Source organism: Saimiri boliviensis, chromosome 10 (assembly GCF_048565385.1).
Source record: "Saimiri boliviensis isolate mSaiBol1 chromosome 10, mSaiBol1.pri, whole genome shotgun sequence".
In the NCBI taxonomy this organism is placed as follows: domain Eukaryota; kingdom Metazoa; phylum Chordata; class Mammalia; order Primates; family Cebidae; genus Saimiri; species Saimiri boliviensis.
Genome location: NC_133458.1, coordinates 28,038,221 through 28,052,298, shown reverse-complemented (window position 1 = coordinate 28,052,298; position 14,078 = coordinate 28,038,221). Strand labels below are relative to the sequence as shown.

The window sequence follows — 14,078 nt, the reverse complement described above, 5'->3', positions numbered from 1 at the left end:
GCATAAGTAAATCCTCAGTTAGTTGCTGTATATTTTGATACAGTAGATATGTCATGGGGAGGGTCATTTGGCTATGCAAATTACAACTGGCCTTCCTCCTCTTGTTGTCTTTTACTTCAATATAATGACTATTTGGCAGATTATTGCATTTACTCTGACTTTAAGTTACTTTGCATAACCATATGGAAAATTTTAAATATCTGTAAATTGCTGATTAGATTGGGATGCAAGACCCAGAGAAGCAGTAAAGCCTTGAGGCTTCAGCAAAGTGAATGATGTTATTGATGCTTACTATTGCAGATCTTGGATGATGGAGGGGATCTTACCCACTGGATTTATAAAAAGTATCCCAACATGTTTAAGAAAATCAAGGGCATAGTAGAGGAGAGTGTTACTGGAGTTCATAGGTAAGATTTGGCGTGGGCATACCTGGTTTCATTGTCTAGGCATATAATCTTATAAACACATACCTATAAAACACATGTTAAAAATCAGAGCCTGCTTTGAGGTAACCAGATCCCAGCTTGCTATGAGGGGACCAGATCTCTCTTGTTTTTTTTTTTAACTAACAACACAAATAATGAACCTAAAATAGTGAGGAGAGGGCAGGTGGGAGAACAAGTGAAGTCCTCATGTTTTCTAGTGATTGTGAACAATTACTTCTTATCCTTTTTGGACACATTTATTTGTTCATTCATTCAACAAATATTTATTGGACTTCTACAATGAAACAGGAACTGCTCTAGGTGCTAGGAATCTAGCAGTAGACAAAACAAACAAACCATCTTAGAGCTTACATTCTTACATGGAGAGCAAGGACTCAGTGAGTGTTCTGCTTCTCAGATGAGCAGTTCTCTGAGTAAAATTGGAATTATTTCAGTTCAATTTCTGTGATCATTTCTATGATTTATTTTACCCATAAAGAGCTAAAAGTATGAAAAAAAAGTTTTAGGGAAGTAAATTCTGAATCAGCCACCATCACTGCTTCAGTACATTATGATCTTTTTGATTGTACAAAACTGTGGGTTATAACATATCTTTGCACTCTTAGAAAGGGATGAATTTTGAATAAAACACAATAATCGACCCAGTTTAAAATAAAACTCCTATATATACATACACATATTGAGATTACAAATTTGAGCCTATTTGGGCCGCTCAGTGGCTCACGCCTGTAATCCCAGCAGTTTGGGAGGCCAAGACTGGTAGATCACCTGAGGTCAGGAGTTTAAGACCAGCCTAGCCAACATGGTGAAACCCCAACTCTACTAAAAATAGAAAAATTAGCTGGGTGTGATGGCATACAACTGTAGTCCCGGCTACTCAGGAGGCCGAGGCACAAAAATCACTTGAACCCAGAAGGCAGAGGTTGCAGTAAGCCAAGATCATACCACTGCACTCCAGCCTGGGTGAAAAAGTGAGACTCTGTCTCAAAAAAAAAAAAAGGAAAACAAACAAACAAACAAACAAATGTGAGCATATTTGAATGTTAAATTGTTGCAGTAAATGATCGAATATATTTAAAGTCCATTTAGACTAGGCATCCCCAAACTACGGCCCGCGGGCCGCATGAGGCCCCCTGAGGCCATTTATCCGGCCCCCCGCCGCACTTCAGGAAGGGGCACCTCTTTCATTGGTGGTCAGTGAGAGGAGCACAGTATGTGGCGGCCCTCCAACGGTCTGAGGGACAGTGAACTGGCCCCCTGTGTAAAAAGTTTGGGGACGTCTGGTTTAGACCGTCTGAATATCTATAGTAGATTCAAGATGTCAGCATGGTTTTTAAAATAATAGTTAAAATTACTCCTTTATAATTTAAAAGATGAGTGAAATTAATACACAGTTTAAGCTAGGCACAATGGCTCATGCCTGTAATCCCAGGACTTTGGGAGGCTAAGATGGGAGGATCACTTGAGTCCAGGAGTTTGAGACCAGCCAGGGCAACATAGTGAGAACCTGTCTCTATTAAAAAAAAAAAAAAAAAGAAGTCCAGGCACAATGGCTCATGCCTATAATCCCAGCACTTTGGGAGGCCAAGGCAAGCAGATCACCTGAGGTCAGGAATTTGAGACCAGCCTGACGGACATGGAGAAACCCCATCTCTACTAAAAATACAAAATCAGCTGGGCATGGTGGCATATGCCTGTAATCCCAGCTACTCAGGAGGCTGAGGAAGGAGAATCACTTGAACCCAGGAGGCAGAAGTTGTGGTGAGCCAAGATTGCGCCATTGCACTACAGCTTGGGCAATGGAGCCAAAGTCCATCTCAAAAAAAACAAACAAACAGATCCAGGCATAGTCTCATGCACCTGTGGTTCTAGCAGGCAGGAAGGGAAGTGCAGATTTAGTGAACACTGTACCCAGTAAGTAATTCTTCAACCTTCAGTCTGCTGCCACTTTCCCACTTTTTATAGTCTCCAGTGAAGGCCTTAAAATTTAGAGGTGGGTCAAGGATTTTCCCCACATGACTTTTGATTAAGATCTTTATTGTGAAGCTATATATGTAGGCTCTAGAAAGATAGCCTTTATTTCTCAGTAGTCACCTAATAGGACAAAATTAGTCATGTCTCATGGTCTCATGCCAACCCAATCAATATATTTCTGGGGCCTAGAATGGTAGATTGTAATGAAAGCAGTGGTAGATTGTAATGTACTGATGTTTTATGTTCTTCTTGGCTTCCCTCGTCCTCAGGCTGTACCAGCTGTCCAAAGCTGGGAAGCTGTGTGTTCCAGCCATGAATGTCAATGACTCAGTCACCAAACAGAAATTTGACAACCTCTACTGTTGCCGTGAATCAATTCTTGATGGGTAATGTTTATTATCTTTGAGATGAACTTGTGTTGTCAAGTTGAGGTTCTAACTTTTTTGGCTTTGGTTTTTTTCTGGAAAGGATTCCTGTAGCACCTCTAGACAGCTCCATTAAGCCCGAGCTTTGTCACCTCCTAAATTAAAATTGCATTATTTTAATTTTCTCCTTTGTATCTTTTCTTCTATTTCTAAATATCATATATTCAAAATATTATCTAATAAATGTATGTTGCTTTTATGTTTAAAAGTTGCTGTGTTACCTACATCTTCTTCCTTTCTTTACCACTTGCAAGAAAGGGGAAAAAAACCTTACATATAGGATTGGTTGGATGGCAGGGAGTGAGAAAATAAGTATTTTATTCAACCTTTCTTTCTGGTCATCAGTTTCTCTAGGATAGAAACCAGACTTTCAGTATTACATCTCTTTTAGAATTTGTCTAGCAGGTTTTCTGATCTTTACCAGAAAACTCCTTAAAAAAAAAAAAAAGAAAGAAAGAAAGAAACCAGACTTTCTTTCAAAATGAACAACAAACCATCCAAAAAACCCCATGAAAACAAAGAGATTCAATCTAACTTCAAGGGAGAAACAAGAGCAGATTTTCTGATTTAATGTTTTTTTTCCCCCCTAGACTTAAAAGGACAACAGACATGATGTTTGGTGGAAAGCAAGTGGTAGTCTGTGGCTATGGAGAGGTGAAGTTTAACCTTTCATTTATTAGGTGTTTTAAATGGGTTTTGTTGTAATATTCTGGAATTTTTTATTTGTATGGACTTAAGAGTACGCTCACCACTTTAGATGAGAAAAAGAACTTCAGAGGCCCTCTGGTTAAAGTACAGTCTTTCTTTCTCCCTTTGCGTTGCTGCCATTTTTCCTTAAGTTGATCTTCTGACTTGCTCCGGTACCACCGTTAGTGATGTTCTTTTAGCTTGTGTTTTGATTATGAATCGTGAGTGTGGGTGTTCTTGTGCACATGAATGCGGTAAGAAGGAGCCAGGGGTTTGTTTGTGAGCTGCATTCAATTATTTGTTCTTCTTGTTTTCCCCAAGCGTGAATCTATTCAGTGAAATTCCTCTCGGGGGTGGAAAGAGGGGGTGCACTTTACCAGAAGCTTTGAGAAACGGTTTTGTCAGTGACTTTCCTTAATGTTTGTGCTCTTTCTCATCTTCAGGTGGGGAAAGGGTGCTGTGCTGCCCTGAAAGCCATGGGCTCCATTGTGTATGTAACTGAAATTGACCCCATCTGTGCCCTGCAAGCCTGGTAAGCCTCTACGCCACCATCTCACTTGCAATCATGGAGCTGCCTCCAAAGAATGGCCTAGTTGATGCCACATTTTATTTTAGAGGGGCCCAGATCCTCAGAGAGGCTGCCACTAACTCTAAGCATCTGGTTTTCAAAGGTCAAGGAGCTCTGCTTGGAGAGAGCAGAGACTATCAGAAAAGCGAAAAATTAGAAATCCTGTGGAGATAGTAACAAGGATTCTGTCAGCCAGAGACCAAGTAGCCCCTTAACTTTACCGTGTGTAATACTTGCCTTTCAAACAATGATCAGAAAAGAAATTGGCAGGCATCAGATGCCTTATGATGTGTTACACTGAAAATAGCCCTTCTATAGTATTTCTCCCAAAAATGTATAACCTGAATCTAATTGTGAGGAAACATTAGACAAATCCCAATTAAGGGTAAAATCAACTAACTCTGAGTGGAGGGTATATGAGAATTATTTACACTACTATTATAGTTCTTAAGTTTGACATTATTCTAAAATTAAAAGTTAAAAAAATAGTTCCTTCCTTATCTCTAAAATGCGGGTAATCATACCTACCTCATAGGATTGTGAGCATTCAATAAAATAATAGTTAACATAGGCTGGGCTTGGTGGGTTCATGGCTATAATCCCGGCACTTTGGGAGGCTGGGGCAGGAGGATCGCTTCAGCCAGGAGTTGAAGACCAGCCTTGGCAACATAGGGAGACCCCATCTCTAAAATAATTTTTTTTAAATAGTTGGGCATGGTGGTGCATGCCTGTGGTCCCAGCTATTTGGGAAGCTGAGGTAGGAGGATTACCTAAGCCTGGGAGGTTGAGGCTGCAGTGAGTTGTGATTATGCCACTACACTCCAGCCTGGGTGACCCAGCAAGACCCTGTCTCAAAATAATAATAATTATTATTATATATTATATAACAAATGCATAATTATATAAGGTACAGAGCTTCTGCCACATAATGATGCTCACTAGATTGTAGCTATTATTAAAATTGTCTCTTGCCATCCTCAGGAGGGTGGGAAATACCACTGTCCTTAAAAACTGTTGCAGAGTCTGAGTGTCTATAGCCTAGGGGAACCATCATCCTTATAGTACTCTAAGGGTTTATTATAGGAAACTGAACATGTTTTAATAACACGTTCTTAGATTCCTTCTCAGCATATAGCACAGTATCTAATGCATAGTAAGTGATTAATTCATGTCTTGTTTTGTTTTGTTTTTGAGACGGAGTTTCGCTCTTGTTACCCAGGCTGGAGTGCAATGGCGCGGTCTCGGCTCACCGCAACCTCCGCCTCCTGAGTTCAGGCAATTCTCCTGCCTCAGTTTTCCTGAGCAGGTGGGATTACAGGCACGCACCACCATGCCCAGCTGATTTTTTGTATTTTTGGTAGAGACGGGGTTTCACCGTGTTGACCAGGATGGTCTCGATCTCTTGACCTCGTGATCTACCAGCCTCAGCCTCCCAAAGTGCTGGGATTACAGGCTTGAGCCACAGCACCCGGCCGATTAATTCATGTCTATAGGATAATCTAAATAGTATTACAATTATCACAATTTATTAAAACAGTATCACAGTTTATTAAAACTTTGTAGACTCTTGACTCTTTCTTTTTTAAGAGATGGGATCTCACTGTGTTGCTCAGGCTGGAGTATAGTAGCTAGTCACAGGCATAAATGTAGTGCACTACAGCCTCTAACTCTTGGCCTTAAGCAATCCTTCTGCCTCTGCCTCCTGAGTAGGCCAGGACTACTGGCACATACCACCATGCCCAACTTCTATGAATTCATGAATCCTATAGACATGACTTGATCACTTACTGTGCATTGCATACTGTGCTATGTGCTGAGAATGAAAAAGATGAATAGATAAATGGGATAAGGTCCTGCTTTTAGAAGCACACAGGCAAATAACAACTGTGCAGCATAGTAAATGCTGTCATGTAGTTAAATGGCACATGGTTCTGTAGGAGCATAAAGGAGAAATTGCTAACTGAAGAGCAAAGGAGCAGGGTAGAAAGAGACATCAGCAGAGCTGAGTCCTGACATTTGTATAGATGTTTTCCTAGTTTGGAAGTATATTCCAGGTATAGGGAACATGTGTGTTGTTTTCAAGGAAGGAGATAGCATGGCATATTTAAGAAGCTGGAAATATTTTAATATAGTTGGCAGACGGGATACATTTGGGGGAGTGGCACTATCAAAGGTAGGAGTCATATGTCAATATAGTCACATATCACTTAAGTATTTGGGTCGTATTCTAATCCTGCCTTATCCTTAAGAACAGGCAGTCTCACTGAGGTATTTTAAGCAAGGAAGCAACATGATCCAAATTTCGTTTAGGAAAATCACTCTGCAAAATGATTTAGAAAGATGTAAACCTATTGCTTCTCGGCCTCTTGGCTGAGCTCAAGTGTAGAAAGATGTAAAGATGTAAACCTAGAGGGAATGAGATTGGGCCAGGGGTTACTATAGTAATCTAGGCAAGAAGTAATAGACCTAAACTTGAGCAAAGCCAGTATGTATTGGAGAGGAGAAGACAGATGAAAGCGACTTTTAAGGAATTAAAGAAAAAGAGCCAGATTTGGTGACAACTTCAGTTAGGAAGAGGCAGCAAGGACATTCTTGTTTATATGGCTCATACAGTTGGATGAACAGTGGTGCTGTTGATCAAAATAGAAAATATAGAAGAAGAAATAGATAAGGTTCTAGGTTCAGAGTAGATAATAAGTTTATTTTCAAACACAGTAAGTTTGAGATCCTTCTGGGACATTCATGAGGTGCTCTCCAGTGGCTAATTTGGTCCTTGGCTATAAAGCGTCAGAGAGATCTAACCTAAAGATATAAATGTAAAAATCAGCCCCCCCTATAAGTAGTCATTTGCAGCCAAGGGAAAAATATGGTTCTCCATACTGAAAGAACAGAGAAAAGAATAAAGGCATAACCATACCGAGTACCAGTATCCAAAGGTTGGCTGAGGTTGAGGAGAAGCAATTAGGGAAGTAAGAGGAAAACCAGGAATGATGTATTATGGAGTCCAAAGGATTTAGAGTTTTAAGAAGGCAAATAATGTTTAATGTAGTAGAAGAAATCAAGTAATAAGAGTCTAAGAAGTTGGGCATGATGGTATGTGCCAGTAGTCCTGACTACTCAGGAGGCTGAGGCAGGAGGATTGCTTGAGGCCAAGAGTTAGAGGCTGTAGTGCACTATGATTATGCTTGTGACTAGCTACCGCACTCCAGCCTGGGCAGCATAGTGAGATCCCATCTCTTTAAAAAAAAAAAAAAAAAGACTGAAGAGTCTAAGAAATTTTGGGTTTAGCCTTCGGGAGATCGCTGATGATCTTGAAGAGACCACGTTCAATGAGGTAGTTGGTTAAGCGGCTAAGTGGTACTTTCTATAGTTTCTAGAAATGCAGTCAGAGAATCTCATGGTAACTCCTGGTTCCCTATTATCAGGAAGAAATAAGTTCTGTGATGTAAAGGGACCTTTTATTTCTGCCTTGTATGAACTGAGGAAATTGTTTGGATTTTTCACTTCTAAGAATAGTCTAGCTATCTCAACAAATGACAGCGACTTGGTAATAGCTTTTGAAGTTCTGTGTTAAAAGGCTCCCCAGCTGCCTGTTTAGGTTAATTGGTCATGCTTTATTTCAACAGTATGGATGGATTTCGACTGGTGAAATTAAATGAGGTCATCCGACAAGTGGACATTGTTATTACCTGTACAGGTATGATAATGACATTTTAAATGGGGTGGCACTTTGGAATGCTTTTATGGAGCAAGTTCAAGATGATTGGAAATATTCTGAAAAACCAAACTCTAAAAGCTAGAGAGAGATGGCAGCCCACAAAGCCAGTCAGTCTTTCACATTTTTCCTAATTCCTTAGAGCTCTGACCAAAGGTCATTACTATGTAAAAAAGTTTCTCTTCACCCTTTTAAGGCAACTGTTACAACTCCATTCATCCTAGAAGATAGCAAGAGATGAGATTCAGTTATAAAGTTTTATTTGGGAAGCCAGATGTTAAATGTACACTTGATTTTTTATTTTACTTCCAAAAGTGATGTATGTTTCTCTCTAGTACGTAATTAAGGCAAGACTAGAGAGAAATTCTTCATAGTTAAAGTGGAAGAGGTTATTGTGTTAATTCCTGAAGAGGTAGATTTTGAGTGTTAAAGAAGATGCAGAAATGGTTAGTTTCCTCTAGGGTAAGATATTTATTTTATTTTTATGGTAGAACCGTAAACCACAGGAACACTGGTTCTCTTTTATAATTCTATTGTAGAGGGGGAGCTAGACAAGAATAAAAAGACATTTGTAATTGTAACCTCAAGGAGAGAGAGGGGCAGAGAAGAGGGACCATAAGAAGCTGTTCTTGGTTCATATCAATCCCCTGGATCTCTTTTGCTTGTTTGTTTTAAATAGAGATGAGGCCTTACTCTCTAGGCTGGTTTTTTGTTTGTTTGTTTGCTTTGAAATTTAGAAACGAATTTTACTTAAGATCTGAAATACAATCATCCTGAAGTATCAACTTTTCCAGAAAACCATGCTATACAATAATGCATTGCCTCTATCATATTAGAACGTGCATTAGACTCAAATACAAAAACCGTAAAACAAATCGCCATCCTTCAACAATTTGAGCAAAGATAAAATGTCTAAGAACAACATAGATGGACTTGCAGAGGATGGGCTGTTTTACTTAAAGCGCCATTAAAAAAAAAGAGCACAAATGCATGGGTTTTCAGGTATATACATTAAGTTGAACCTTTGGCACTAGGAATCAGGGCATTTTTTTCACGTAGCATTAACACATATTAGAAAATTGTGTAGTGTCAAAGGGATAGGAACCACCAGCATTCAAGCAATGTTGTTAACTAGGCAATAAAATGTTCTACTGAATGTTTCTTCCTTGTTCTAATTACTGCATACACTGGTAGCAACTTTGAAATGAGAAAAAGAGCTTACACTCTTTTTACTTTCTGTTTAAAACAGAACAGAAAACAAACTGAAACATAAGCCCTGTTATACATTAACGATTTTGAAGAACATTAATTTTACAAGAAAAAGACTAAGAACAAAAAGTGTTTATAGACACAGGACAAAAATTGTGAGCTGTTTGTAGATGCTCACAGGGCTTTGTAGTGGTACTCTTCAGAAGCCACTTTGTAATCACTGGCAGTAAAGAGAGATGCAGAATTCTTTGCCAGATATTTTAGGAAATCATGCACATAGTCCAACAACAATGCAAGGCTTTTCTCATCAAGGGGCGTATAGGCCAACATGGCTCCAATTCTTACAAATAATCTCAGTAGGTGTGGTGCTCCATTAAACCTGGGACATTGGAGCATCAGGGTGAGCCAAGAGGATTTCAGCATACTGGGGCCTCTCAAATCTGTAGAGCAGCTAGCATCAGGTGATACTCCCACCTCTGCCTCCCAAAGTGATGGGGTTATAGGTGTGAGCCACTCTGCCCAGCCTGGACCTTTTTAAAAAAAAAAAAAAAAAAATTGCTTTTTTCGAGTTGTAATTCATTTACTACACATTTCACACATTTAAAATGCTTACCGTTTTTTGTTTTTTGGGTTTTTTTTTTTAGTAATTCACAGGGTTTGTACAACTGTCACCACAATCTAATGCTTTTACTGAGTTGTAATTCACATCATAACGTTCATCCTTTCAAAGTATACAGTTCAATGGTTTTTAGTAAAGTTGTGGAACATCCCAGTTATCTAATTTTTATCACCCCAAAAAGAAACCTCTTATCATTAGCAGTTATTCCTTATTCCATCCTCCATAATCCTCCAGCCCTATTCTGGATATTTCATGTAAGTGGAATTATAGCAACACTGTGAAAAGAAGGGGCAAATAATAATTTTTTTAAAAAAGGAATCATTTATGGCCAGGCACAGTGGCTCATGCCTATAATCCCAGCACTTTGGGAGGCCAAGGTGGGTGGATCACCTGAGGTCAGGAATTTGAGACCAGCCTGGCCAACATGGTGAAACCCTGTCTCTACTAAAAATACAAAAAATTAGCCAGGAGTTGTAGCAGGTGGCTGTAGTTCTAGCTGCTCGGGAGGCTGAAGCAGCAGAATTGCTTGGACCCAAAAGGCCGAGGTTGCAGTGAGTCGAGGTCACGCCATTGCACTCCAGCCTGGGCAACAAGAGTGAAACTCAGTATCAAAAAAAAAAAAAAAAAGGAATCATTCCATATATTATGGTCTTTCGTGACTGGCCTCATAGCAGGATGTTTTCGGGGCCTGCGCATGTGATGACATATATCAGTACCTTATTCCTTTCTATTGCTCAGTAATGTGTCATTGTATGGTTATACCATATTTTATTTACCCATTCATCAACTGGTAGACATTTGGGTGGTTTTCACTTTTTGGAATGAGGAATATTGCTGCTATGAAAATGGAATACAAGTTTTTATGTGGACATATATTTTCAGTTCCCTTGCATATATTCTAAGAGTAGAATTGTTAGATCATACAGTAACTCTATTTTTTTTTTTGTTTTTTTTTTTTGAGACAGAGTTTTTTTGCTCTTGTTACCCAGGCTGGAGTGCAGTGGCGCGATCTCGGCTCACTGCAACCTCCGCCTCCTGGGTTCAGGCAATTCTCCTGCCTCAGCCTCCTGAGTAGCTGGGATTACAGGCACGGACCACCATGCCCAGCTAACTTTTTGTATTTTTAGTAGAGACGGGGTTTCACCATGTTGACCAGGATGGTCTCGATCTGTTGACCTCGTGATCCACCCGCCTCGGCCTCCCAAAGTGTTGGGATTACAGGCTTGAGCCACCGCGCCCGGCCACAGTAACTCTATTTTTAACATTTTCAGGGGGTGTGGTGGCTCACACCTGTAATCCTAGCACTTTGGAATGCTGAAGTAAGCAGATCACTTGAGCCCAGGAGTTCCAGACCAGCCTGGGCAACATGGCAAAATTCTGTATCTACAAAAACAAAACAAAACAAAAAATTAGCTAGGTATGGTCACAGATACTCGAGAAGCTGATGTGGGAGAATCACTTGAGCAGTTCAAAACAAAAAAACAACATTTTGAGGAATTTCCAAACTTTTTTTTTTTTTTGGAGATGGAGTCTAGCTCAGTAGCCCAGGCTGGAATGCAGTGAGGCAATCTCAGCTCACTGCAACTTAATGCCTCCCAGGTTCAAGCGATTCTCCTGCCTCAGGCTCCTGAGTAACTGGGACTACAGGTGCACACCACCATGCCTGGTTAATTTTTTGTATTTTAGTAGAGACAGGGTTTTACCATGTTGCCCAGGCTGGTCTCAAACTCCTGAGGTCAGGCAGTCCACCCACCTCGGCCTCCCAAAGTGCTAGGATTACAGATGTGAGCCACCATGCCCAGCCAGAATTGCCAAACTTTTTTAAAGTGACTGCACCATTTTACCATCCCACTAACAATACATGTGCCTTCTAATTTCTCCACATCTTCACCAACACTTGTTATTGTCAGTCGTTTTGATATTGCCATCCTAGTGAGTGTAAAGTGGTATCTTGTTGTGGTTTTGATTTCCATTTTCTTAATGATGTTGAGCATCTTTTCATGTGTTTATTGTTCATCTCCTTTGAAGAAATGTTGATTCAGATCCTTTTCTTTTTTTGTTTTTTTTTTGGAGACAGGGTCTCACTCTGTCTCCCAGGCTGGAGTGCAGTGGTGCAATCACAGCTCACTGCAGCCTCGACCTGTAGGGCTCAGTCGATCCTCCCACCTTAGCCTCCCTAGTAGCTGGGACTACAGGCACATGCCACCATACCAAGCTTATTTTTTTATTTTTATTTTTTGTAGAAATGGGGCTTTGCCGTGTTACCCAGGCTGGTCTCAAACTCCAGGGATCAAGTGATTACTTCTCCTGTCTCAGCCTCCCAAAATGCTGGGATTACAGACATGAGCCAGCATGCCTGGCATGCTTATTTTTAAATTGTCTTCTTCTTATTGGGTTGTAAGAATTTCTTATAACAAGTCCCTTATCAGTTACATGATTTACATGGTTTTTTTTCCTCATTCTGTGGATTATCTTTCTTAGTGGTATCATCTGCAGCACAAAAGTTTTTAATTTTGACATAGTCCAGTTTATCTTCTTTTTCTTTGGTTGCTTGTGCCTTAGGTGTTGTATCGTTAAAAGAAAACTATTGCCTGATCCATCACAAAGAGTTATTTCTGTGTTCTTCTTCTAAGAGTTTTATAGTTTTAGCTCTGCAATTAGGTTATGATCCATTTTGAGTTAATTTTTATGTATTGTATGAGGTAGTGGTCCAACTTTATTCCTTTTCATGTGGATATCATCTTGTCTGAGTTTTTTGTGTGTTTTTTGTTGTTACTGTTGTTGTTTTACTTTCAGCGCCTTCAGTTAGGTTCTCTGGTCAGAATGGTAGGCAGGGAGTGGGGAAGGTGGTGCTTCTTGAGCCCCACTCAGCAACTGGTCAGTCCTCATGCTCCAGCAGCTGGATCTTGCTGGGGTCAAAGCAGTTGGATTCCACTGCTTTGGGGAGGCCACTGGCCTCTTGGTATTTCACAAGCCTCTCAGTTTCGCGGCGAGCCCATTCTTGCATTCTGTAGTCAGGCAGATAGGCCGCAAAGGTGCCGCCAAGGACCAGGATGATGGAGAAGCCAAAGAAGACGACTAGTTGCATGTTCCAGATGTCCGAAACGGGGTCCTTGTCATAATCATGCAAGTCTGGGTTCTTCTTATAGATATTTTTGTCCTTGAGATCTGGGTCCTCTTGCCAGTGTATGGTTGATTCTGGGGCTGCTTTCCTGCCACAGCCGACAGGGCGACCATAGTCCTGGAGAAGCTGGATTCCCAGTGGATACGGGTGACCGGGAGCTGTCACTTCGCTGTTGCCACCGAAAGATGACAAGCACTCAAACATTTCTTCTGTTTTTAAGGAAACAAGAATGTGGTAACCAGAGAGCACTTGGACCGTATGAAGAATAGCTGCATCGTTTGTAACATGGGACATTCCAACACAGAGATTGATGTGGTAAGATCAAGTGGCTCATTACTGGGGGCTTTTTTCTCTCCTTCACAAGAAACAAACTGGAAAATGAAAAAGCAGGGTCACAAGCCATTCTAAACATGACTATCTTGACAGAGTTGTCCACGCGTTTTCACTTACTAGCCCTATAGCCTGTGTTTGTGGAGACTATGAAGTTTCTTTATCTCATTTTAATCCTTTTAAATGATTGTCATCTTCTACTCAAGCTTGATGCCTGTTTACACTGTAAGCCTTATCTCTATGTTTAGGTTTGAGAGCAAGATAAACTCAAAACTACAAAAAGGTTGCAATGGATGTGAATCAGTATGGTAGTCAGTATTTTGAGGGTATTTGGTTTTACCGTAAAGATGAGATAAGTACATTGGTACAAGGAAATAAGGAAATCTATGGGCTGGGATGATTATGTTGCTTAAGATTGACTGTGTGTACCAAATACTATGTTTTCTTCTTTTATCCCTCTCTTTTATTGGACTAGGTTCCCCTGTCACATGTTTTCCAAACCGTAGTAATTGGGTCTGCAGGTGTCATGATCCAGTGCCATTGTGTAGTACCATGTGTTCTTCAAACCCGGAAAATATACCACTTTGATTATCTAATTTGGTTATGTTCACCTAAAACTTTCCAATCAAAAATAGCAGTTGGTACTAATAAGTTGCCCAAGTAATAGTTAATAGAAATGTTGTTTCTTTCTTTTTATTCTTTTCTTTTCTTTTTTTTTTTTTTTTTTTTTGAGACAGAGTCTCACTCTGTTGCCCAGGCTAGAGTGCAGTGACATGATCTCGGCTCACTGCAACCTCCACCTCCTGGGTTCAAACGATTCTCCTGCCTCAGTCTCCCAAGTAGCTGGGACTACAGGTGCCCGCTACCACGCCCAGCTATTTTTTGTATTTTTAGTAGAAACAGGGCCTCACCATACTGGCCAGGCTGGTCTCAAACTCCTGATTGTGACCTGGCCGCCTTGGCCTCCCAAAGTGCTGAGAT

At 40.4% G+C, this 14,078-nt stretch overlaps 1 protein-coding gene and 1 non-coding gene across 13 annotated transcripts in view; both read left to right on the top strand.

The window, feature by feature from the left end:
• Positions 1-14,078, top strand: part of AHCYL2 (adenosylhomocysteinase like 2) — a 210,032-nt gene that overhangs the window by 179,184 nt on the left and 16,770 nt on the right. For all 12 annotated transcript variants that reach the window (XM_074379078.1, XM_074379077.1, XM_039472814.2 and 9 more), the window contains exons 7-12: positions 301-407; positions 2,690-2,806; positions 3,436-3,499; positions 3,976-4,064; positions 7,727-7,797; positions 12,988-13,082. In XM_074379078.1, coding sequence (XP_074235179.1) covers positions 301-407; positions 2,690-2,806; positions 3,436-3,499; positions 3,976-4,064; positions 7,727-7,797; positions 12,988-13,082 — 543 coding nt within the window. The remainder of the gene's footprint in view (positions 1-300; positions 408-2,689; positions 2,807-3,435; positions 3,500-3,975; positions 4,065-7,726; positions 7,798-12,987; positions 13,083-14,078) is intronic.
• On the top strand, positions 3,217-3,278 carry LOC120365473 (U7 small nuclear RNA). The gene has a single exon (XR_005580405.1). It is a non-coding gene; the product is annotated as a U7 small nuclear RNA (small nuclear RNA).